General features: G+C 39.8%; 1 protein-coding gene across 6 annotated transcripts in view; it reads right to left on the bottom strand.

The window, feature by feature from the left end:
* The window catches only part of pde4d (phosphodiesterase 4D, cAMP-specific), a 422736-nt gene that overhangs the window by 53583 nt on the left and 341661 nt on the right, over nucleotides 1-27492 (bottom strand). For 3 of the 6 annotated variants that reach the window (XM_062025749.1, XM_062025750.1, XM_062025751.1), the window contains exon 2: nucleotides 751-942. In XM_062025749.1, the coding sequence (XP_061881733.1) occupies nucleotides 751-942 (192 nt within the window). Of the gene's footprint in view, nucleotides 1-750; nucleotides 943-5892; nucleotides 6068-24457; nucleotides 25346-27492 lie in introns of those variants that run through there. The other 3 variants (XM_062025753.1, XM_062025752.1, XM_062025755.1) reach the window with 3 other exon arrangements.

Here is a 27492-nt window from a genome sequence, read left to right as displayed (position 1 = left end):
ATTACAGCGTACATCGTGTCAGTATGACGCTATATGCGCTAGTCATCATGGGAAATGTGGTCTTCTGGCAAAACACTACCGCTTTGGTCCACTGGCCAAGTGGGGCTTTAAGATACCAAGTATGGTATCAACATCGATACTAAAGTGAATGGATGGATTTACTTTTTATTCTCACTAAATTGTTACTTAGTCATTTTTGTTGTTGTTTACGAATTCTGAAAATAAGTCCCTGGACAGAGGTGGGCTTTAAGGGCAAAAAACCAAGGATTAAATTCAAACCAGAGCCAATGGTAATTTTTGCTTATGTTAAGTAGTTTTTTTTTAAACTCTATTTTGCTCAAAATAATGTATGATAATAATAGGTAGGTAATAATAAGGTAATAATGTTAATATCTAATTACCATCCTGTGTTTTTGTCTGATTCTAATCGTGTTTAAAAATGTAATCCTTCAATGATCTTAAAAATGTGAAGTATCAGTATTAACTGCCCCTGTAAATACTTGGTATTGGATCGATACACACATTTGTAGTATCGCCCAAGTATTGAAACAGCAGAAGACTAAGTTGTTGGTACATTTGAATGGAAATGACACAATAAATTACCGCATAAATCAGCAGGTAAATTAGGAGCTTCTGTAATCCGGTGTGTCTATTATCATTAACATGCACAATGATATATCGTGGTATACATATATCGTTATCGCAGAAGGCTGCAATATATACCTCGCAGTATAGATTTTAGGGACTTACATGTCGCTGGCGATGGAGGAGTTTCGGGACATGGATTTGGGCGAGAGGTCGTAGTCGCTGTCGGAGCGATACAGGAACGACTCTCTCCGCTGGCTGTGGACGAAATTGGCCTGCAGGATGAGGCCAGATCCTGGGCTGGCCATCGGGTCCAGTGGACTGCGACCTGATGAGGTTCCATTGTCTACGTCGAAACTGTAAAGGAAGAAGGAGAAAAACTGTTAGCGAAGCAAAGATGGAGCATAACATTAAGTAGGGCGCAGGCAGTCCTAATCCTAATTTGGAAGAACACCAACCCGTGCACCTTCACACTGTACATACCTCCACTTCCTGCATATAGAGGTGAAACTCTAAAAAAAATTGTGCAAAGGTTTGTTTATTCCAGCAATTAGATTTACAATGTGAACGTAATATATGACTGTGGGGAGGCGTGGCCAGCAGACCGACAGCGAGGCAGAGCACGCCGGGGCCGACTCCAAGATGGCGGCGAGGAGGCGTGGCCGGCCGGGATCGACGCAGTGATAAAAGTCAGGTGCCCACCTGGGCACAATTATATAATCTCCTCTCAATGAATAAAAGGGCGGCAGCCGAGAACGATGGGAGAGTAGGAGTGGGAGAGCCAACAGTGGATGCAGCGCGGAAGAGAGCGAGAGGCAGACAAAGACGACGCGGCAGGCTGAAAAGCGGACCGAAGAATGAGCAGGAAGAGGAGCTAAAAAGCGACCCGAAGAGACTGAGTATTATTGAAAAATAAACAAAGTCAAAACTGCTCGAAGTCATGTCTGTGCTTGGTGGTCCATGGAACCCGGGCGACAGTGAGAGACTGTCACAATGACATAGGCTCATAACATGCAACTCTTTTGATATAATTTTGATGATTATGGTTTACAGTTTATGAAAATCTCAAATTGAAATTCTCAGAAAATGTGTGGTTTTCAAAAACTGCAATCCATGCATGATCATCAAAATTATATCAAATAAAGGCTTGACTTATGTAACTTTGCATGTACCGTATTTTCCGTACCACAGGGCGCACCGGATTATAAGGCGCACTGCCGATGAATGGTCTATTTTTAAAATCTTTTTTCATATATAAGCGCACCGGATTATAGGGCGCATTAAAGGAGTCATATTATTTTATTTTTTTTCTAAATGTAAAACACTTCCTTGTGGTCTAAATAACATGTAATGGTGGTTCTTTGGTCAAAATGTTACATAGATTATGTTTTACAGATCATCTTCAAGTCGCTTTCTGACAGTCGCTTCCAGATGCGCCGTTTTGTGTGCGGTTTTATTTACGTGGCTCACCTTCGACAGCGTCTTCTCCCCGTCATGACGTCATCTTTGTTTTAGCGGTCGAGCGCGCAAGGACTGGAGTGGAAGAAGTGTCAAAAGATGGAGCTAACTGTTTTAATGACATTCAGACTTTACTTAAATCAATAACGGAGCAGCCTCTCCTCATCCGCAAACAACAACACCGGAAATGTGTCCCGTGAAAAAAACGTCCGACCGGAACTCTTTAATAACTAAAGTTCCTTGAGTGAATAATGTAAACTCACTACACTGGTATGTTTTAGCGCTTTCATAGCGACTTTACCGACAGATACTGTATAAGTAAGAACTTTACACTACTTTATATTACAAATGGCAACAGTGGAGGATGAATGTCCCATAACAAAAAGATAGAGAAAAAAAAGATGCTTGTCGACTACGGTGTCGGTACGGACTACAAAAGCGGACGCGCGCACTTTTTCAGTATACAGATCAGCAGGTACCAGAAGGTAAGAAAAGTTGCTTTTGCATAATATTGCGAAACCAAACGGCAAATGATATGTCTTACCTTACACTCACACCATAACACATTTTCTGCTCTTTTTTTTTACTTAAGTGAATTGTTAGTTAATTGTGTTATCATCTTAGTCAATGTGCCTTTGTTTTGATTAAATATTGTCCTATTTTTCCCTGCTCTGATGTAAAATAATGAATAAAAATAAAAAACAGCTTTCAGCCCATGACGGCGGGTCTGAGGTAAGGTAAGGTAAGGTATATTATACCATATTTTCCAGACTATAAACCGCTACTTGTTTTCTACGCTTTGAACCCTGCGGCCAACTTACAGGTTTTTTTTCCTCGCTATCGGCTTAACTGAAAAGGTGTGTTTTTGTTGGTGCTATAGCGCTATCTTTTGGACGAGTTTGCTCACTGCAAGCGCTGCGATTGAACGTCTACAGTATTTCCTTCTACTTAGTGCCTTGAACCAGAAGTACAAGTTCTGTCTTAGACTGAAACAAACTTTTAATGATACACAAAGGAAATTGTTCAACACAGTAGCACAGTTACAAAAGATGGAAAGGATAATGCACAAAAGGGCACAAAAAGAGGACGAAAACAAAAAGGTATAAAGTACACTAAAAATGTACCATAGTAGCAATATAAAATATAACATATATGTAATATTTACATATTTTATATACAGTATATAATATATTATACTGTATATATATTATATTATGCGACTTCCGAAAGGAACAAGCGGTAGAAAATGGATGGATGGATATATTATATAATCATAATATTATATAATATAATATCTTCTAGTTGTTTCTACTCACATAGTTTCTTCATTCATCAAGCCAAGCAACGTTTGTAAGTTTTACAATATAACTAATACAATTCATACTTCCTAAACCGTCCCATGTGTGATGTCTGTAGGAGTGTTTTCATGCATATTTGTACGCGCTATCGTAATGTAATCAAGCTAGCGTAGTTAGCATGAGCTAATATCTAACGCGTTTACAAGGGTCTGTGTTGGTATTATTAACTTACAATGGCATTTATTTTCTACTGTTTCAGTTTCAAAAATTGATATGACAGTGACTTTTGTTTTGTTTGATCAGCCGTTTTACTACCGTGTTACAGGCACTGTTTGGAAACAATTAAGGTATGAAAAAAAAACATACAAAATCTTTCTGTGTAAATAACCCATTTCACAATGTATATACACTATATTGCCAAAAGTATTTGGCCACCTGTCTTTACCCACATATGAACTTGAAGTGCCATCTCATGGAATTGTCCAAAATGTTTTGGTATCCTGGAGCATTCAAAGTTCCTTTCACTGGAACTAAGGGGCCAAGCCCAACTCCTGAAAAAACAACCCCACACCATAATTCCTCCTCTACCAAATCTCACACTCGGCACAATGCAGTCCGAAATGTACCGTTCTCCTGGCAACCTCCAAACCCAGACTAGTCCATCAGATTGCCAGATGGAAAAGCGTGATTCATCACTCCAGAGATGACTGCTCTAGAATCGACTGGCAACGTGCTTCACACCACTGCATCCCACGCTTTGCATTGGACTTGGTGATGTATGGCTTAGATACTGCTGCTCAGCCATGGAAACCCATTCCATGAAGCCCTCTGCGTACTGTACGTGGGCTAATTGGAATGTCACATGAAGTTTGGAGCTCTGTAGCAACTGATTGTGCAGAAAGTCTTTACACTGTGCGCTTCAGCATCCGCTGACCTCTCTGTCAGTTTACGTGGCCTACCACTTGGTGGCTGACTTGCTGTTGTTCCCAGACTCTTCACTTTTCTTATAATACAGTTGACTTTGGAATATTTAGGAGTGAGGAAATTTCACGACTGGATTTGCTGTACAGGTCGCATTCTATGACAGTTCCACGCTGGAAATCACTGAGAGCGGCCCATTCTTTCCCAAATGTTTGTAGAAACAGTCTCCATGCCTAAGTGCTTGATTTTATACACCGGGTCAAGTGATTAGGACACCTGATTGTCATCATTTGGATGGGTGGCCAAATACTTTTGGAAATATAGTGTATCTGCGGCTTATAGTCTGGTGTGACTAATATATATATTTTTATATATATATATATTAGGGGTGTAACGGTATGTGTATTTGTATTGAACCGTTTCGGTACGGGGGTTCCGATTCGGTTCGGAGTTGTACCGAACGAGTTTCCACACGGACATATTAAGTAGCGTAACGCACGTTGTGTAAACAATGCACACCGAGGCACAATACACGGCATGCTAGCAGCTAACGGGCTACGATAGACTGACCATACGTCCTCTTTTCACCGGACATGTCCTCCTTTGCGGAGCAGTCAGGGCGGGGTTTCTTAAATGCCTCAAATGTCCGGCATTTTGAGTTAGAATTGCATGTATTTTCAATGTACGTTCAGGGTTAAGAAGGGGATAAAAACAAAACAAATTATGCGTGCAGCAGCATTTTACGAGGGAGGGGCAGAGACAGAGAGAGCGAGAGTGTTATAATAAACGCGCATGCGTCGCCAGGCTCTACTTTTTATCCATATCCAACTTTTTTAAAATTAAATCAGATTTAATTTTTTTATTATCTATAGCAGGGGTGTCAAAAGTGTGCCCCGGAGGCCATTTGCGGCCCACAGCTCATGTTTTAAAGGCCCACGGCACATTCTAAAAATACTATTAAAATAAACAAAAACATAACAAAAGTGAAATAAAAAAACTTAAAGGTTAAATATAATTTAGAAAAAGTTACAATGTTGACTAATAAAACAAAGCTTTTTTTTTTTCTTTCAAACTGTCATTGCTCAAAACATAATATTGAATCAAAATCAATGTTATAATGAATTATTGACCTATCCAAGATTCTGATTACTTCACACCGAATATTCCACTAAGAAAAATATTTTTGGTGGAAGATTTTGCAAATTTGGTAAATAAATAACCCAAAAATGTATATTTTGTTGTTTTCTTACTGTACCGAAAATGAACCGAACCGTGACCTCTAAACCGAGGTACGTACCGAACCGAAATCTTTGTGTACCGTTACACCCCTAATATATATATATTTAAAAATTTTGTGGGTCCGGCAAATACAGTTTATGTGAAGCGTTGAGTTATTTTCAGTGGATCGTTAATGTACTACACAAGATGTACACGGATTACTCAAAAGTATGTACAAGTTGACTTTCCATAGTGTTGTCTCTTGAGAAGATATACTGTAATAACAACGGATGTTGTACTGTTATACAGCTCACTGCACATACTGTACTTTACACTACTACTCGCTTGACGTCAATTTCCATTTCAGCGCCATTAGCGCGATATTGTTGGGAGTAAACATAAAGCGGAGTACCTCTGCTCTAACAATACCTGCAGCCAATAATCCTCCAGCGCAGCATCACCATGAGCGCCTTAGTCTCCAGGGAGATGACTAACACCTGTGTCATCAGGGGGAGATCTGCTGCTGCAACCCGTAATCCCGTCTAGTTCGGAGGGGTTTTGATGGGAGGGAATCCCGTAACAGTTGTGACGTTCACGCCGACTGTGGAAAAGAGCCTGTCCCTAATCCACTATGATGTACGTGCTTTGTAGTGTGTAACAATACAGGATGTCCCGCTCGTCATGACACGTCCGTGCATGTAAGATACACGTTGATGCTGGGAACGGTGAACAGGGAACGTCCTGAGTGAGTAAGGAAAACATCAGCCGATGACACGCTCCTCACTATGATTTATTCATAACTTTTACAGCATTAAGAGACGATCCTCAGACTGAGCGTGCGGCATCCAAAGTATTGAGATACACCGACTTTGTAGAAGATTAAATCAATATATCATCCCCAGACCACATTGGATTGGTTTTAGCGTTGATAATATCAACATGGTCTCCGCATTCTTTAATTTTTCTCAGGGGAAAAAAAAGTCAGGATCCCCCTACTGTAGGTGCATTGATCACGTGACCCAACACGTTTCTAGAAAATGCATGAAAATGCAAATGAGAAATTGAGTCAACTGTAGAAATGCCCTGTTCAATGTTAATAAGTGTAAACAGTCTGACTGTAAGTTGAAAATCTCTTCCCACAAAAACATAATAATAATGGAAAGCAAAATAAATAATCTGTTTCAGGGTCAAACTGTTCTTAAACCTTTTTCACCAAGTAAAAAAACGTGTCTCTCCAAGTACCACCATAATGACCACCATTAAAATACAGTAGCCTAGTAGGCCTAAGTATGCATTAAAAACAAGTATTCAACATGAATATTTTAGCCACTCTAACATTACACGCAGTTTGAACAGGAACACTGTTTGAATATAGGAAAATAAAACCCTGTACTTACAAACCCCGTTTCCATATGAGTTGGGAAATTGTGTTAGATGTAAATATAAACGGAATACAATGATTTGCAAATCATTTTCAACCCATATTCAGTTGAATATGCTACAAAGACAACATATTTGATGTTCAAACTGATAAACTTTTTTTCTTTTAGCAAATAATCATTAACTTTAGAATTTGATGCCAGCAAGACGTGACAAAGAAGTTGGGAAAGGTGGCAATAAATACTGATAAAGTTGAGGAATGCTCATCAAACACTTATTTGGAACATCCCACATGTGAACAGGCAAATTGGGAACAGGTGGGTGCCATGATTGGGTATAAAAGTAGATTCCATGAAATGCTCAGTCATTCACAAACAAGGATGGGGCGAGGGTCACCACTTTGTCAACAAATGCGTGAGCAAATTGTTGAACAGTTTAAGAAAAACCTTTCTCAACCAGCTATTGCAAGGAATTTAGGGATTTCACCATCTACGGTCCGTAATATCATCAAAGGGTTCAGAGAATCTGGAGAAATCACTGCGCGTAAGCAGCTAAGCCCGTGACCTTCAATCCCTCAGGCTGTACTGCATCAACAAGCGACATCAGTGTGTAAAGGATATCACCACATGGGCTCAGGAACACTTCAGAAACCCACTGTCAGTAACTACAGTTGGTCGCTACATCTGTAAGTGCAAGTTAAAACTCTACTATGCAAAGCGAAAGCCATTTATCAACAACACCCAGAAACGCCGCCGGCTTCACTGGGCCCGAGCTCATCTAAGATGGACTGATGCAAAGTGGAAAAGTGTTCTGTGGTCTGACGAGTACACATTTCAAATTGTTTTTGGAAACTGTGGGCGTCGTGTCCTCCGGAACAAAGAGGAAAAGAACCATCCGGATTGTTCTTGGCGCAAACTTCAAAAGCCAGCATCTGTGATGGTATGGGGGTGTATTAGTGCCCAAGGCATGGGTAACTTACACATTTGTGAAGGCACCATTAATTCTGACAGGTACATACAGGTTTTGGAGTGAAGTGAATTATTTTTATGTAGCGCTTTTCTCTAGTGACTCAAAGCGCTTTTACATAGTGAAACCCAATATCTAAGTTACATTTAAACCAGTGTGGGTGCACTGGGAGCAGATGGGTAAAGTGTCTTGCCCAAGGACACAACAGCAGTGACTACGATGGCGGAAATGGGGATCGAACCTGCAACCCTCAAGTTGCTGGCACGGCCACTCTACCAACCGAGCCATACCGCCCGTATGGTGCCATCCAAGCAACGTTATCATGGACGCCCCTGCTTATTTCAGCAAGACAATGCCAAGCCACGCGTTACAACAGCGTGGCTTCATAGTAAAAGAGTGCGGGTACTAGACTGGCCTGCCTGTAGTCCAGACCTGTCTCTCATTAAAAATGTGTGGCGCATTGTGAAGCCTAAAATACGACAACAGAGACCCCGGACTGTTGAACAACTTAAGCTGTACATCAAGCAAGAATGGGAAAGAATTCCACCTGAAAAGCTTCAAAAATTGGTCTCCTCAGTTCCCAAATGTTTACTGAGTGTTGTTAATTACTGAGTGTTGTTAAAAGGAAAGGCCATGTAACACAGTGGTAAAAATGCCCCTGTGCCAACTTTTTTGCAATGTGTTGCTGCCATTAAATTCTAAATTAATGATTATTTGCAAAATAAGTTTCTGGTCAACTTCTTTTTTTACACTTTCCCAATTAAAAGCAAGTAGAAAAACAATAACTCAAAAAGACCCGTCCTCACAATATAGGTGAGAGGTCAAAGGTTGTGCCAATAATAATGAACGTATGACAGCTGAACAGGCAGCATGATGACAACACACTCACATTGACCTCACAGCCCACGTAACTCCTTTATAAAATATGTGTGTTTTTGACACGCCTTCTCTGGGAATGTCTCGATGAGGAATTGCACCATCTTTGACGTCACACCAGGAAAACGGCTTTTCTTTTCTTCTCCTCACTCTTAACATAAAAGCTCTCCAAAAGGAAGTATAAATATTTCCCTAAAAGGAGTGACTTAATCGCGCAGGAGGGAAGTATTTGAGGAGAAGAGATATCCAATCATCTGTGGAACATCATGTCTGTCCCCTTCACGCCCGTGAACAGGGGAACACGTCTCACATCCAAAGATGGAAGATCTGGTTACAACCGAGACTATGTAGAGAATAGACACACTGCAGCTTCCCACACGAGTAAAGTTGCATGATAGAATGTCACGACACCGAACTGACTCGTGCTGGTTTAAACACAAACACAAATGTGAGGTTAAAAGTTTGAGGAAAAAAAAAGTGAGAAAATACTCCTCTCCATGACATGATACAAAAATCTTATTTTTCATGGACTCTGACCTGCCTGTTGGAAATGAGAAAACGGGGAAAGAAAAGAAAAATAGATAGGCTTCGCTACACATCTTAAAACAACCTGGAGCTCCGCTCAATATCCCTCAGTCAGCTACAGAATGGCAAGTTGTAAGTTGGATCATTTTGTGTTTCTTACACTAATAATCATCATTGCCAAATTTTAACCAAATACAATATTTTAAGTTTTACCAATTTTATTTTGTTACACACAGTCAAACTGGTTTTGAAATGCTTGGATAACTCTGCTCCCCAATTGCTCTGCAAGGCAATTACAAGACTGCAAAGTGGTACCAGATCTACCACCCGAGCAATGTCAAAAGGCAACTGTTGCGTTCCATTCCGTAGAACCGTGGTTCTCAACCTTTTTTCAGTGATGTACCCCCTGTGAACATTTTTTTTAACTCAAGTACCCCCTAATCCGAGCAAAGCATTTTTGGTTAAAAAAAAGAGATAAAGAAGTAAAATACAGCACTATGTCATCAGTTTCTGATTTATTAAATTGTATAACAGTGCAAAATATTGCTCATTTGTTGTGGTCTTTCTTGAACTATTTGGAAAAAAAGATATAAAAATAACTAAAAACTTGTTGAAAAATAAACAAGTGATTCAATTATAAATAAAGATTTCTACACATAGAAGTAACCATCAACTTAAAGTGCCCTCTTTGGGGATTGTAATAGAGATCCATCTGGATTCATAAACTTAATTCTAAACATTTCTTCACAAAAAAAGAAATCTTTAACATCAATATTTATGGAACATGTCCACAAAAAAATCTAGCTGTCAACACTGAATATTGCATTGTTGCATTTCTTTTCACAGTTCTTTTTGACAGACATTTAAAAAAAATCTCACGTACCACTTGGCATACCTTCAAGTACCCCCAAGGGTACGCGTACCCCCATTTGAGAACCACTGCCGTAGAACATCTTTTGCCCAGACTGCCTTTTCAATAAAAGGACCACAACTATGGAACTCTTTACCTGACACTTTGAAAAGTATACCTGCACTTGTCACTTTCAAAAAACAAACAAAATTGGGGCTAGCTGAGCAACAATCGTGTTTCCATGTTTAGTTTTTACTAATTTTCACTACCGTATTTTTCGGACTATAAGTCACAGTTTTTTTCATAGTTTGGCCGGGGGTGCGACTTATACTCAGGAGTGACTTATGTGTGAAATTGTTAACACATTACCGTAAAATATCAAATAATATTATTTAGCTCATTCACGTAAGAGACTAGACGTATAAGATTTCATGGGATTTAGCGATTTAGGAGTGACAGATTGTTTGGTAAACGTATAGCATGTTCTATATGTTATAGTTATTTGAATGACTCTTACCACAATATGTTACGTTAACATACCAGGCACGTTCTCAGTTGGTTATTTATGCGTCATATAACATACACTTATTCAGCCTGTTGTTCACTATTCTTTATTTATTTTAAATTGCCTTTCAAATGTCTATTCTTAGTGTTGGGTTTTATCAAATACATTTCCCCCAAAAATGCGACTTATACTCCAGTGCGACTTATTCTCCGAAAAATACGGTAATTGGTTTTTATAGTCTGCACTTTGTCTGTGTTATTATTATTATTGGCTTTTATCTAGTTTGCACTTTGTCTGTATTATTTCTATTATCATTATTATCGACTCATCTTTGCCTTATTCTATTTTTTATTTTCCTATTTTAATGATGTTGGATCTGTGTTGTTGTTGGGGACAAGTGTTGTAAATTAGCTTTGGCTACAAACACTATGATGCATACATTTGATAACTGTTTCAGATGTCTTATGTTTTTGTATCTGTCCCTATTTCAAATAAACCTTTATATATATAAGCTACCCTAGCATGATGTTTCTGTTAAAATGTGTGTGTAATGTTAGCACCGTAGCTAACATAGCTATTCAAGTGTCGCTAACAATTGTGTCCTCCTTCTCCACTCCTTAACCTTACACCAGGGGTGTCAAACGTATGGCCCGAGGGCCGGATCAGCATAGACCAGAACAAAACTCAAACTCTGTTAGAAACAGGCATCAACTAACACAGCTCATTACCATTACATCTATAAGAGGGTTGCATATGACGTCACATCCGTTTTTCTAGCAGCTACAGTGTAGCATTAAAACAAGTACAATGCATCTCTCCTGGACATGAGACGTCTGAGTAGGTACTCCAACAAGTTGGTACAATTTGACAGCCATTTAGGACCCGAAACTGGCAAGTACGACACAAAAAAAGACACTTGCTCCCCCTCCCACCCTGTTTCTTCGTGAGGATTATGAGACATTTTTCACCTAAATGGGAATATATGGACTTCCTAGCAGTCGGCATCCTATCGATAGCAGACCTTGCACAGTAAGTGATGTGATTTATTATGGTTGTTGGCTCTCATAAAGTCTGCAGTGAGTAATAGTCAGTGATGAAGAAAAAAAAAGCTATTGTTGTGATTAGAGATGTCCGATAATGGCTTTTTTGCCGATATCCGATATTCCGATATTGTCCAACTCTTAATTACAGATTCCGATATCAACCGATACCGATATATACAGTCGTGGAATTAACACATTATTATGCCTGATTTTGTTGTGATGCCCCGTTGGATGCATTAAACTATGTAACAAGGTTTTCCAAAATAAATCAACTCAAGTTATGGAAAAAAGTGCCAACATGGCACTGCCATATTTATTATTGAAGTCACAAAGTGCATTATTTTTTTTAACATGCCTCAAAACAGCAGCTTGGAATTTGGGACATGCTCTCCCTGAAAGAGCATGAGGAGGTTGAGGTGGGCGGGCGGGGTTGAGGTGGGGGAGAGGGGTAGGGGGTATATATTGTAGCGTCCCGGAAGAGTTAGTGCTGCAAGGGGTTCTGGGTATTTAGTCTGTTGTGTTTATGTTGTGTTACGGTGTGGATGTTTTCCCGAAATGTGTTTGTCATTCTTGTTTGGTGTGGGTTCACAGTGTGGCGCATATTTGTAACAGTGTTAAAGTTGTTTATACGGCCACTCTCAGTGTGACCTGTATGGCTGTTGATCAAGTATGCCTTGCATTCACTTATGTGTGTGTAAAAGCCGCATATATTATGTGACTGGGCCGGCACGCTGTTTGTATGGAGGAAAAGCTGATGTGACGACATAAACGACGACGGTAAAGGCAGTGTCTTTAAGGCACGCCCCCAATATTGTTGTCCGGGTGGAAATCGGGAGAATGGTTGCCCCGGGAGATTTTCGGGAGGGGCACTGAAATTCGGGAGTCTCCCAGGAAAATCGGGTATGTTTATACGGCCACCCTCAGTGTGACCTGTATGGCTGTTGACCAAGTATGCCTTGCATTCACTTGTGTGTGTGAAAAGCCGTAGATATTATGTGATTGGGCCGGCACGGAAAGGCAGTGCGTTTAAGGTTTATTGGCGCTCTGTACTTCTCCCTACGTCCGTGTACCCTCCGTACAGCGGCGTTTTAAAAAGTCTTACATTTTACTTTTTGAAACCGATGCCGATAATTTCCAATATTACATTTTAAAGCATTTATCGGCCGATAATAGCTGCAGCCCGATATTATCGGACATCCCTAGTTGTGATGCTTAAAATTCATAAAATACTTAAATATTAAATGTTATTATTATTATTAACACCCATGGACAGCTAAGGGTTACATGGACACTTGACACAAAGCACAGGAGTCATTGAGATGCAGGTCAAAGGTTAGAAAAAGGGGCTGTTTTTTTTCTATACATTTATCATCCTTGTGATATTACACACTACTTGCATATGCAAAGAGTTCTATATCACGTCTCGCTCTTTCTGGTTTGTCTCGTTCTGTCATCTGTTTGTTATTGTTGTTGTCGTCTCGCTGCATTAACTCTGCCTTCAGTGCTCCATTCAGGGAAGCCATTCAGTCGTGACACACACAAAAAAGGTCACAGACTAAACCAGTTCTGCTACTCCTCAACAGGGAACGACTTAGTTAGCATTCTCAAACAATCGCACACTGAACCCGTCATGCGAGCAGCGTTGTCGTTAAACCTGGTGAGACCGTAAAGAGACAATAGACAGAGACCAGATGAAGACACTTCAAGTCAAAGTCACACATTCTCAATCCTCCAGGCTTTACCTCAGCACGCCATGATACTGCTTTATCAGTGGGCTGGAGGTGTGCCAACGGGTGTAGCACTAACACGCCTATAGCCCCTAGAACAGGGGTCGGCAAACCAAAATGTTGAAAGAGCCGTATTGGACCAAAAATACCAAAAAACATCTGCCTGGAGTCGCAAAAAAATCAGAGTCTTATATAAGTGTTATAATGAAGGCAACACATGATGTAAGAGTATGTATTAGCCTACTATCAAAATTACTCTGTCACAGGCTGGATCGTTATATTTATTCTACGCATTTTTACAACATTGGAAAACATTAGTAAAATGGAGGCTTCTCACAGGGTGAGATAACTCTTGCAAATTACTGGCTTAGAATGGCCAAAGGTATAAATGTGTGTGTCCAAGTTAAAGGAAACGACAGGCTGTCATTTTATAATGGATTTATTACAATTAGCAATAGAATTCATAATTTTATAGCTGCATGCTGGGTGATTCAAGGGGTTGTTTAAATTGAATTCAATTGATGCATTTTGTGTTTTAGTTTAAATGCTGCTCGTTTTTTGTTTTTTTCAGGAAATATATTATCAAAATAAATCTACTGCATTAAAAAATGTCTTCCATTATGCATTTTCTTGCGTTTGGATCATTCCAGACGCTGCGGTGATGTGATCCCCCCCCCCACCAAAAAATGTGGTTTTCATTGATGCTCTGTAAGACTGCTTCTAAAATACCCATAAAAAGAGCTACATGTCTGCTGCTTGTTTGAAAACATAGCAAAACGCCACAGGTAGAAGCATGATAACATGCAGTAAATTATCCAGTGCCTCCCTGGTGAAAGCTGCGAAAAGACGTAAAACATGTTCTTTAAACAAACGAGGAAGAAAACGACAAAGAACAAAAAGAAGAGAAAGAAGACGACAGATAAGAGTAAGAGTAAGAATAAGCAAAATAGGAAGTAGCATAAAAATATAACAAAAAAGATCAGGGAGGAGAAGAAGAAGAGGAAGAAAATGAAGGAAAAGACAAAAAGGAAGAAGAGGAATAGGATGGGGAAGCAGAAGAAGAAGAGGAAGAAAATGAAGGAAAAGACAAAAAGGAAAAAGAGGAATAGAATGGGGAAGCAGAAGAAGAAGAGGAAGAAACTGAAGGAAAAGACAAAAAGGAAGAAGAGGAATAGGATGGGGAAGCAGAAGAAGAAGAGGAATAAAATGAAGAAAAAGACCAAAAGGAAGAAGAGGAATAGGATGGGGAAGCAGAAAAAGAAGAAGAAGAAGAAGAAGAAGAAGAAGAAGAAGAAGAAGAAGAAGAAGAAGAAGAAGAAGAAGAGAAAGAGGAAGGAGAGGAAGAGAAGAAAAAGAAGAAGAAAAAGAAAAAGAAGAGAAAGGAGAGGAAGAGAAGACTAAAAAGAACAAGGAGAAGAAGAAGAAGAAGAGAAAGGAGAGGAAGAGAAGACTAAAAAGAACAAGGAGAAGAAGAAGAAGAAGAAGAAGAAGAGAAAGAGGAAGGAGAGGAAGAGAAGAAAAAGAAGAAGAAAAAGAGGAAGGAGAGGAAGATAATGATAATAATAAGAATAAGGACAAGCAGAAACAAATAAATAAAAGAAGAAGAAAAGGCAGAAAAAAAATAAATAGAAGAAGAAGAAGAGAAAGAAGAAGAGAAAGAGAAAAAGAAGAAGAATTAGAAGAAGAAGAAAAGGAAAAGGAACAAAAAGTAGAAGAGAAAGAAGAAGGAGAGGAAGAGAATAAAAATAAGAAGAAGAAGAAAAAGTGGAAGAAAAAGCAAAAGAAGAAGAAAAAGAAGTTGAAGAATTAGAAGAAGAAAAGGAAAATGAACAAAAAAGTAGAAGAAGGAGAAAAAGAAGAAGAAGGAGACAAGTACAAATGTGTGAGTACATCTGCGACAGTTTTATTGTTTTTTAGTTACACCAAGAATTAACTACAAACTTATCTTTATACTTGCTTGGCCGCTAAAATATTGTCTGCCTAATAAACACATGTTGGTGATGATGACAGTTTGACCCAGCAAAGGATTTTTTGCAATTATTTTAAGGGAAAGCATGTATGTCTAAATTCTAGCAAATAACTGTGCATGTACAAAATTGGTCCTGCATTGGGGAAGTGTCTCAGATCCGCATGCCAGCACACAAACGCTACAAAAGAAGAACGCCTGCAGAGTAAAGCGTAGCATTTTCATCATCCATGCCAATCAGCTTATCATGAAGTGCTACCACTAGCACTATATCTACTGTGAATATTACGCACGCTGATAAACAAGAAAACAGACCATAATAGAAAAGATGGCACACACACATACATCTGTGTAACATTCTGAGCTCCGAGTGGTTTGTCACAGCCTTCAAGTATCTACAGATGATAAGAACATCCCCGGGTCATTACCTGCCGGGGTATGATGTCTGAAATACAACGACGTCTGAGAGTGTGACACTGCAAGAACATATTTACAGTGTCCTCCCCCTCCTCAGCGTGGAAGCTGGGGGACTATTTGTCAGAGGGAAATGAGAGCTGACAAGCAAGGACGGGTTGAGACATGAGGTGGAGGGCAGGGCAGGTTGATGCTTCGGGGCTACATCTTTCTTTATCTGCACCACAGCCTGTGGAAAAGAATGCCAGAACCACGCCAGCTCCTACTACTCAATTGTGACATCACAAGCAGACGGAATGCTGGCTCGCCATCGCCATCGCCATCCCCAAAGCCACACCTTGCTTTATGACAACAGGTAAAGGGGCTTTCTCCAAACTGTTCCCTCAAAGCTGGAAGCAAACACCTGTCCAAAAACGTTGTGCTCAGTCATCCACATGACTCTGTTTGGGGGTTTCCACTTCGAAATAGTACCACAAAAACTGAACACATCATTTGGACAGAGACATGCTAACAAACAACCAAAAGTGTCTCCTGTTTTTACTTCTGTGCATGAGGAAAGATATTAAACAAGGAGAAACTGAGGGCGAAGTGCAGCAAAGTGGAGACTGTGGTCAAGATTCCTGGTCTTGCCCATGAACCAAGGCATAGTCTACTTCCGCCAACCTAAGTTGAAAATTGCAACATGTTGATCTTAGGCAGCACGGTGGAACAGGAGTTAGTGCATGTGCCTCACAATACGAAGGTCCTGGTTCAATAAAAGTGCCACTGACTGTTTACAGTACAGTTGTCATTCACTTCAATTTCTCAACCTTGAGACCTCCAATATCGGGAGGTGGGGGGCGGGTGGGGGCGTGGTTATTTACAGCTAGAATTCACCAACTCGAGTATTTCATATATATATATATATACAGTATATATACAGGTATATATATATATATATATATATATATATATATATATATATATATATATATATATGTATGAAATACTTGACTTTCAGTGAATTCTAGCTATACATATATATATATATATATATATGTATGAAATACTTGACTTTCAGTGAATTCTAGCTATACATATATATATATATATATATATATATATATATATATATATATATATATATATATATATATATATATATATATATATATATATATATGTATGAAATACTTGACTTTCAGTGAATTCTAGCTATACATACATATATATATATATATATATATATATATATATATATATATATATATATATATATATATATATATATATATATATATATATATATATATATATATATATATATATATATTTTATTTACATAGAAATAATAAATAAATACTTGAATTTCAGTGTTCCGGTGGCTATCCATTAGATGGCAGTATTGTCCTGTTTAACTTCTCCGTTCATGATGAGTATATCATTTCGGCCACCGTGTTCAATGGAGTCTGTTCTACAAAATTTACAGGCAACATACACCTTCCCCTTCGAACTGTCCTGGATGAACTGAAATTCTTGTTTCCATTCGTTTTGGAACTTGCAAGCCTATTTCTTCATCTTGCTCGTCGACGGCGTCGCCATGTCTGTAATTTCCTCGTTCTTCTGCTTCGTCTCCTTGTTGTGTGCGCAGTTGTGCACTCTACTCTCTAAAAGCCCTAGATGTTATGACGTCATTGGGCAGGCAAGCTGTTTATATGGTGGGAAAGCGGACGTGAGAACAGGCTGTCCCCACTCAGTCTCAGGTCCGCATTGAGCTGGAGGGGGCGTGGCCTCCAGCTCCGGCTGAATACCGGGAGTTTGTCGGGAGAAAATCTCTGCCGGGAGGTTGTCGGGAGAGGCGCTGAATACCGGGATTCTCCCGCTAAAAACGGGAGGGTTGGCAAGTATGGTATACTTTCACCGGAAAATATATTGAGATTTATATCGAATATCGAGTTTAAAGGCCTACTGAAATGATTTTTTTTTATTTAAACGGGAATAGCAGATCCATTCTATGTGTCATACTTGATCATTTCGCGATATTGCCATATTTTTGCTGAAAGGATTTAGTAGAGAAAATCGACGATAAAGTTCGCAACTTTTGCTCGCTGATAAAAAAAGCCTTGCCTGTACCGGAAGTAGCGTGACGTCACAGGAGCTAGGATCCCTCACAATTCCCCGTTGTTTACAATGGAGCGAGAGAGATTCGGACCGAGAAAGTGATGATTACCCCATTAATTTGAGCGAGGATGAAAGATTCGTAGATGAGGAACGTTACAGTGAATGACTTGAGAGGCAGCGATGGACGTATCTTTTTTCGCTCTGACCGTAACTTAGGTACAAGCTGGCTCATTGGATTCCACACTCTCCTTTTTCTATTGTAGATCACAGATTTGTATTTTAAACCACCTCGGATACTATATCCTCTTGAAAATGAGAGTCGAGAACGCGAAATGGACATTCAGTGCCTTTTATCTCCACGACAATACATCGGCGAAATGCTTTAGCTACGAGCTAACGTGATAGCATGTTGCTTTAACTGCATATAGAAACAAAAGAAATAAACCCCTGACGGGAAGTATAGATAGAAAATCAACAATACTATTAAACCGTGGACATGTAAATACACGGTTAATGCTTTCCAGGCTGGCGAAGGTTAACAATGCTGTGCTAACGACGCCATTGAAGCTAACTTAGCAACCAGACTGCACAGAGCTATGCTAAAAACATTAGCTCTCCACCTACGCCAGCCAGCCCTCATTTGCTCATCAACACCCGTGCTCACCTGCGTTACAGCGATCGGCAGAAGGATGAAGGACTTCACCCGATGCGTTTGGCGGCCCGGAGACGTAGGAAGTCAAGGTGAAGTCGGCGGCTAGCGCGGCTAGCGCTCCAACAAAGTCCTCCTGGTTGTGTTGCTGTAGTCCGCTGCTAATACACTGATCCCACCTACAACTGTCTTCTTTGCAGCCTTCATTGTTCATTAAAAAAATTGCAAAAGATGTCCAGAAAACTGTGGAATTATGAAATGAAAACAGAGCTTTTTGTATAGGATTCTACGGGGTACCATAACTTCCGTTACTCGGACTTCGTCACGCGCATACGTCATCATACCGCGATGTTTCAGCCGGATATTTCCCGGGAATTTTAAAATGTCACTTTATAAGTTAACCCGGCCGTATTGGCATGTGTTGCAATGTTAAGATTTCATCATTGATATATAAACTATCAGACTGCGTGGTCGGTAGTAGTGGCTTTCAGTAGGCCTTTAAGTAAAAATATATTGAGATATACTTTTTCGTCCGTATCACCCAGGCCTAAAATGTATAGTACAGTGCAATTAAAAATGTATTAAATCTGAGGCCACTTTCATATGTGGATATTAAGGCTGAAACGACGCGTCGACGTCATCGGTTACGTAAATACGTCGACGCCGTTTTTGTGCGTCGACGCGTCGCATATTTACGTCACACTACCGTCATGGCGGAGCGCAAAGCAGACTGTGCGAGCGAGGGGGAAAAATTCACGCCAAAAGTGGTCAAAAGTGTGGGAGTATTTCAATACACGGCCTAATAATGTTGTTGTATGCACACTGTGTCGAGCGAAAATGGCCTATCATAGCAGCACAACGGCTATGAACGAGCATTTGAAAAGAAAACCATCAACTAGTCAATCGTCCGCGCGAGTATACGTTGTCATCATTACACAAAAACATGAATGTGTCATTTGTATCTGCTAGGGGTGTAACGGTACGTGTTTTGTATTGAACCGTTTCGGTACGGGGCTTTCGGTTCGGTACGGAGGTGTACCGAACGAGTTTCTAAGCTAAAGCTAACTTTAGCTGCTAAAGTCTTAACAAGCTGCTTCGCTCCTTCTGCGGCTGCCTCTGTCTCAGCACGCAGCATTGTCCCACCCACACAACCATCTGATTGGTACACACAAAGCGTTATACAAAGCGTTATCAGCCAATCAGCAGTGCGTATTCAAAACGTTACCAGCCAATCAGCAGTGTGTATTCAGAGCGCATGTAGTCAGCGCTTCAGCGTGGAGCAGATAGGTGTTTAGCAGGTGAGCATCAGGCAGCGGACTCTCCCCAAATGATAATAAACACCTCCCAGTCAACTACTAGTAACATCACTATGAGCTAGGGATGGGCGATACCACACTTTTAGGATTCGATACGATACCGATACTTTATCTTGCCTTTTCATCGATACCGATACCATTAATTTCTTATTGGCAATTTTTGTCAGTCAAAAATATTATTACTATTGTTATCATTTAAGACAAATCACAAGACAAATACAGACCATTTATACCACATGTATTATGGTCAATATATAATAAAAGTAAAATTAAAATAAATAACATAAATATGAAAAATAAATTAAATATTATATATAATAATAATTATATATAATAATAATTAGATATTAGGGCTTTCCAATTAACTGTCAAATCCGAATCGCAAGAACCTGCAGTTATTTTTTAAAGTTTGTGATATAATTAGCAATTAATGAAATATGAAATAGGTTAATGTTTTCGAAATGTAAGAAATGATGTTACAGATTAAAACCAAAATCACATTCAATCATATATTTCAAGATTTTCTTGGAAAAAAATAAAACTGTAATGCAAAGATGAAGAATCTCCAAATGTTATCCCTTTCTTATCTTGTTTTAAATACTCAAGCAATTTTCAACTAACAGTAAATTCCCCTGTGTGGAAATTATTTGAATTCAGGATAATCATTTAAACAAAAATATTCAGTAAACATTACTAAAAAAACAAAAAAACAATGCCTGTTTTAAGTCAACAATTGGACAACACTGGATATGCCTGGCTGCATCGCTGTCGGCTGGCTGTGTGTGTGTTGCACGTTGACGACGCTCATTCGCTGTCTCCTGTCACGTGACTGGGCCAGCTCTATACTCTGCCAGGTACAGGGGTGTCCCAGCACATAGTAAGTTAAGTAAGTCATCAAAAACATCTGAAAGTGATGCTTGCACCCCCCACACGCCGTTTTTTGGTTTATATCGATACTTTTTTCAGAAAAGTGATGCCAAATGAGTAGCGTGTGAGTATCGATATATCGATACCACAGGATCGATACGCACATCCCTACTATGAGCCCGTTGACCTTCTAGGAATATAAACTGGAGCTCAGCTCACTCGCAGTCCTGGCTTGAGGTGAAGGCTACCGGTAATTAGCTCTCAGTTCCAGCCACATCGACCCCTTCTGAGCGCTTATTTTCAGCTGCTGGGAATATTGTAAACAAGAAAAGAACCAGAGCATGTAGACATGCTAACCTTTCTTCATTACAACTGTTAGACACTCACTGGAATGAGTAGAATTGGTTATTGTGTACTGTGTTGGACTGGATGTTTATTTTGCACATTTTAAAAGCAATACTTAATGTTTACAGTGCTCCAGAATATTTAGATTGGCACTTTTTTGTATTGGATGTTTATCTTTATTTTTGCACATTTTAGCAAATAAGCAATACTTTCACTTTTGTTGAAATGTTTACACTGTTGTTACAGAATATTTCGTTTTGCACTTTTTTGTATTGGATGTTTATCTTTATTTTTGCACATTTTAAAGCAAAATAAGCAATACTTTTACTTTTGAAATGCTTATACTATTGCAGAATATTACGATTTGCACTGGATGTTTACTTTTATATTTGCACATTAAAAAGCAAATAAGCTACTTTTAATTTTGTTAAATGTTAAAAGTTTTAAATGTTTACATTGTTACAGAATATGTTGTCATGTTGTTGTCAATGTTGACTGAGTGGCCATACTTGTTTTTTTTTTGTTAATAAAAGCCATGCCTTTTGAAAAAACTGGCCTACATTTATTTTTTCATCTTCATTTTGAATAAAAAAAAATAATCGGTAAAAGGAAAAATAATCTATAGATGAATCGAAAAAATAATCTATAGATTAACCGATTAATCGAAAAAATAATCTATAGATTAATCGATAGAAAAATAATCGTTAGCTGCAGCCTTAGTGGATATAAATCAAATATGTATTCGATGTGACTGCAGTTTCAACGCTTCGGTCGCGTTCATCCGACTAATATGTCAACAAATAGCAATAAGTGTCATAATTCTTCAACAGAATAGATGGTTACAATATAAATATTTGACAGATGAGCAGAAAACAGGCAAAGATAAAATGTTTTAGGAACCAATGTCAATGTTCAACCACTCCTGTCGCCGACTGCTCGCCCACACGTTCTTTGGAGCAGACATCAAAGACACACACATGTCCCACCAACCAGCCAAAATACTCTTCCTTCTTAATCTTTTACAAGCAATAATTCGGTTCAGATGCTGTTGATTGCACAAAATCCTTGAAATTGCCCCAAATGCAGCAGGACTGAGACCTACTAGAATTTGAAGCCACGTTTACTTCTGTAAACACTGCAGCACGAGTGACGTCATGTCTGCATGTGGGTCAGATTATTTTCACTTTGGAAATCAATTTTTTGGGGCAATGTGAACTATTACATAAACAGATCAAATCTGCCAAAAAAATAAAAAATAAAAATAAAAATTGGACATTACCCTGCTGTGAATTAGTTTTTGAGATGGCCTAACTGCGATCATGGGATCGAATCAGGGGCTGATAATTACCCCTTTTTACTCACCGGCAGATTGGCCTATGAGCTGCTGAGCCCAGCCAATCTTTACCGCAGCTGTGTTCTAGTGTTTACATGCTAAAAATTTTACAAATAAACAACGTTTCTTCCAAGTATCATTATCACTGGAGGACTAAAGGAAAAAGAATGGCTAAGCATGCTACACACACACACACACACACTCCGAGCAGGACGACACGAGAACGCTTCAATGTAAAGCAGCGGGGATCGATCCAGATGTCAATATCATCGATACCAAGTATTGCATCAGTATATAAACAATACTAAAGTGATTAGATCGACATTTGTATTTTTCTTGTTCTTATTATCACAAAATATTTTTGTGGTGTTTTTTGTTATTGTATACAAACTCAGGGAATACTTTTAAGGTTAGAGGAAGGTTTTAAGGGCAAAACCCAATTGATTTAAATGGGAGCCGATTTGGGTTGTGTTTAGTTTTTGTGTGTTAGCAACTTTATTTTAGTAAAAAAAGAAAAAAAAAGTTGTAGCATTCGATACCACAAATACATAATATTACATAATCGGATTTACAACATTACAAGCAAATTCTAAATTCCATCCATTTTCTACCGCTTGTCCCTTTTGGGGTAGCGGGGGGTCGCTGGAGCCTATCTCAGCTGCATTCGGGCGGAAGGCGGGGTACACCCTGGACAAGTCGCCACCTCATCGCAGAGCCAACACAGATAGACTGACAACATTCACATAAATTAAATTAGATAATCGATATAAAATGTGTTATTGTGTTTACTTCACTTACTTTCTAATAAAAAACATTTTCAGTTCTAGAATCTATTCTCAAAGTATGGAAATTGGATCGGATCTGAGGCCCCAAAAAATATGATCAGGATCAGAGGCCAAAAAAGCATCAAAAAAGCATGGTTGCCCATCAGTGACTGAACAGGTAATAGAAATAGTACCGAGTACTACCTGGATTTGCATACTTGGTCAACAGCCATACAGGTCACACTGAGGGTGGCCGTATAAACAACTTTAACACTTTTACAAATATGCGCCACACTGTGAACCCACACCAAACAAGAATGACAAACACATTTCGGGAGAACATCCGCACCATAACACAACATAAACACAACATAACAAATACCCATAACCCCTTGCAGCACTAACTCTTCCGGAACGCTACAATATACACCCCCCACTACCCACCCACCTCAACCCCCCCCCCCCAACCCCGCCCACCTCAACCTCCTCATGCTCTCTCAGGGAGAGCATGTCCCAAATTCCAAGCTGCTGTTTTGAGGCATGTTAAAAAAATTAATGCACTTTGTGACTTCAATAATAAATATGGCAGTGCCATGTTGGCATTTTTTTTTTCCATAACTTGAGTTGATTTATTTTAGAAAACCTTGTTACATTGTTTAATGCATCCAGCGGGGCATCACAACAAAATTAGGCATAATAATGTGTTAATTCCACGACTGTATATATCGGGATCGGTTTATATCGGGATCGGTAATTAAGAGTTGGACAATATCGGAATATCGGCAAAAAAGCCATTATCGGACATCTCTAGTCGTGAGTTCATACCAACGACTACAAAAATGGGACCCATTGCCTCCCTGCTTGGCACTCAGCATCAAGGGTTGGACTTGGGGGTTAAATCACCAAAAATGATTCCCGAGCGCGGCCACCGCTGCTGCTCACTGCTCCCCTCACCTCCCAGTGGGTGTACATGGGGATGGGTCAAATGCAGAGGATCATTTCACCACACCTAGTGTGTGTGTGACTATCGTTGGGACTTTAACTTGAACTTTAAAGTGTTCTTTTAATCGCTAGTGAACGACCAGCAGTGGGTGACCACGTACTAGAACTAGTACCAAGTAGTGCCGGTAGAAACGCGACAATAAGGAGAGTGGGTACTGTGCAGTGGGAAGAGGAAAAACAGAATAGGGGCTGATTTCAACTAAGAAGTCTGAAAAGTAAACACTGACTGGATGCAAAGCAGCAGGAAGTAAGACCACATCAGGGAGGAAGGACTGGCGAACAATAGACAGAAAACAGGATGAATATCGGGAATGTTGCCCGCACAAGGAGGAGGTTTCCGTCTATTTACCATAGTCCTTCCGTGTTCTTCAGCGAGCTGGTGGAGCGTGACCTTGGCTTTAGAATGATACTCATGTTCCCCTGCGCATCCACCGGCTCCACACACACACACACACACACACACACACACACACACACACACACACACACACACACACACACACACACGCACACACGCACACCTAACTCACACACACACGCCTAACTCATACAAACACTTCAGGGCCACCCGGAGCCCCGCGTCCTCTCCACAGCGCTCCCTTTCCCCCCCAGTATTTCCAGAGTCTTCCTGGTGAATTGAATCCTCCCGCTTCTTATTCCTTCCTCCCGCCGGTTGGAAGTCGGAGCCCGCGGTGCCCTCGCCCACCCCTGCCCTCACTCCCGCGGCCGCCGTGTGTGAGAGTCGCGGCACTCTCCACGCTCTGCCTCACCGCAGTCCGCCTTAGTGGAGGAGTGGGCGGGCTTGTTTTGGTTGTAGTACCTCCTTAAAGGGGCGGGGCCTGTTCCACCCAGTATTGGCCCATTCTTTTTTCCATCCATTTTCCTACCGCTTGTCCCTTTTTTATTTATTTATTTATTTTTTTTACCCCTTTTTTATTTTATTTTATTATTTTAATTTAATTTTATAAACCTTTATTTATAAATTGCAACATTAACAAAAAATTGAGAAATAATAATAATAATCAAAAATAAGTTTAAAAAAAAACAGTACAAAACAGCGCCAGGGGGGTTGTAAACTCAATAAAGTAACTAAAATAGAATGCAAAATATATATATATGGGGACGGCGTGGCGCGGTTGGTAGAGTGGCCGTGCCAGCAACCTGAGGGTTCCTGGTTTGATCCCCACCCACTGCCAACCTTGCAACTTGCACTGAGCCTTGTCTATAAAATCCGCTACACCTCCCTGATACCGAAGTACATGTCAAACTACTTCCTTAACGTAAATGACCGCCATAACCACAACACCAGGGGGAGCTCCACTAACCACGTTAAACCCAGATTCCGAACTAACAAAGGTCTTAACTCATTCTCTTTCTATGCCACAACAATGTGGAATGCGCTCCCAACAGGTATAAAAGAAAGGGCATCTCTATCCTCCTTCAAAACCGCAATAAAAGTTCACCTCCAGGCAGCTACAACCCTAAACTAACACCCTCCCCGGATTGCTAATAATCAAATGTAAACAATCAAATGCAGATACTTTTTCTTATGCCTTCTGATCTCTCTCTCTCTCTCTCTCTCTCTCTCTCTCTCTCTCTCTCGCTCTCTCTCTCCACTACTTGCTTGCCCCCCCCTCCACACCCCCTGATTGTAAATAATGTAAATAATTCTATGTGATTATCTTGTGTGACGACTGTATTATGATGATAGTATATATCTGATAGTATATATCTGTATCATGAATCAATTTAAGTGGACCCCGACTTAAACAAGTTGAAAAACTTATTCGGGTGTTACCATTTAGTGGTCAATAGTACGGAATATGTACTTCACTGTGCGACCTACTAATAAAAGTCGCAATCAATCAATCAAAAAACCTCGTCATATCCGTGACAAAATGGACTCAAACCGGATTGATAAACTGATCCGGAAAGCCGGCCAAACTATTGGCACGCAGTTGGAGGCGTTTGTGTCAGTGAGGGACAGAAGGACACTGGACAAACTGCTGGCCATCATGGACAATCCTTCCCATCCACTCCACCTGACAATTAAGGGACAGCGGAGCTCATACTCCAACAGGCTCCTTCAACTTCCTCCCCGCACTGTGCGATTCAAGAACCCCCTCATTCCACACTCCATCCAGCTGTATAATCACTCGCCATACAGCAATAGATGACATCTGCCTTTTACCTGACACCTGACATGTTAGCTTCTTCTCTTTGTTTCTAATGTCTATTTTCTATTCCCTGCTGGATCTACTCTCTATTTTATGCTGCTGCTGTCACATATACTGTATATACTGTAATATTGTACAAGGTCATTGGTATGTATTGTATATATGTTATAGACATAATATAATATATCTGTATATATATTATTCTGTACACATATGTATATATTCGTATATATGTTAGATTTTTTATCGCTATATTAGTCTATTTATACCTGCATTGTTCTTTCCATCCTTACACTTTCCATCATTGTAACTGAGCTACTGTGTTGAACAATTTCCCTTGTGGATCATTAAAGTTTGTCTAAGTCTAAGTGTAGAAGCATTTAAGTCCCATCTTAAAACTCATTTGTATACTCTAGTCCAGTGGTTCTTAACCTGGGTTTGATCGAACCCTAGGGGTTCGGTGAGTCGGCCTCAGGGGTTCGCCGGAGGAGGTCAAAACACACCCGACTCATCATGTAAATACAAACTTCTCCTTATCGGCGTATTACGGATACAGCAACAGCAGACTGGTTTGCAGGTGTGTCATTTTTTGTGAGTTCATGCACTGTGTTGGTTTTGTTGTTTGAACAAGGTGATGTTCATGCACGGCTCATTTTATGCACCAGTAAAAAAACATGGTAACACTTTAGTATGGGGAACATATTCACCATTAATTAGTTGCTTATTAACATGCAAATTAGTAACATATTGGCTTTTAACTAGTCATTATTAAGTACTTATTAATGCCTTATTCGGCATGGCCTCATTATAACCGTAACCCTCTAACACTGAACCTCACCCTAACCAAATAACTCTAAATTAAGTCTTTGTTACTTAGAATATGTTCCCCTAATGTCCAAATAACTCTAAATTAAGTCTTTGTTACTTAGAATATGTTCCCCATACTAATGTGTTACCAAAAAAATAACTTTGTCTTGAATTTGAAAACATTTTTTATTTTATTTTTCACTAAAGAAGGTGAATGCGCATATGAAACTGGTGGGGTTCGGTACCTCCAACAAGGTTAAGAACAACTGCTCTAGCCTTTAAATAGAGCCCCTTTTTAGACCAGTTGATTTGCCGTTTCTTTTCTTTTCTTACCCCCTCTCTCTTGTGGAAGGGGGGGGGGCACAGGTCCGGTGGCCATGGATGAAGTGCTGGCTGTCCT

The sequence above is a fragment of the Entelurus aequoreus genome, linkage group LG17 (genome assembly GCF_033978785.1).
Source record: "Entelurus aequoreus isolate RoL-2023_Sb linkage group LG17, RoL_Eaeq_v1.1, whole genome shotgun sequence".
NCBI lineage: Eukaryota > Metazoa > Chordata > Actinopteri > Syngnathiformes > Syngnathidae > Entelurus > Entelurus aequoreus.
This window is presented reverse-complemented; position numbering and strand designations above follow the sequence as displayed.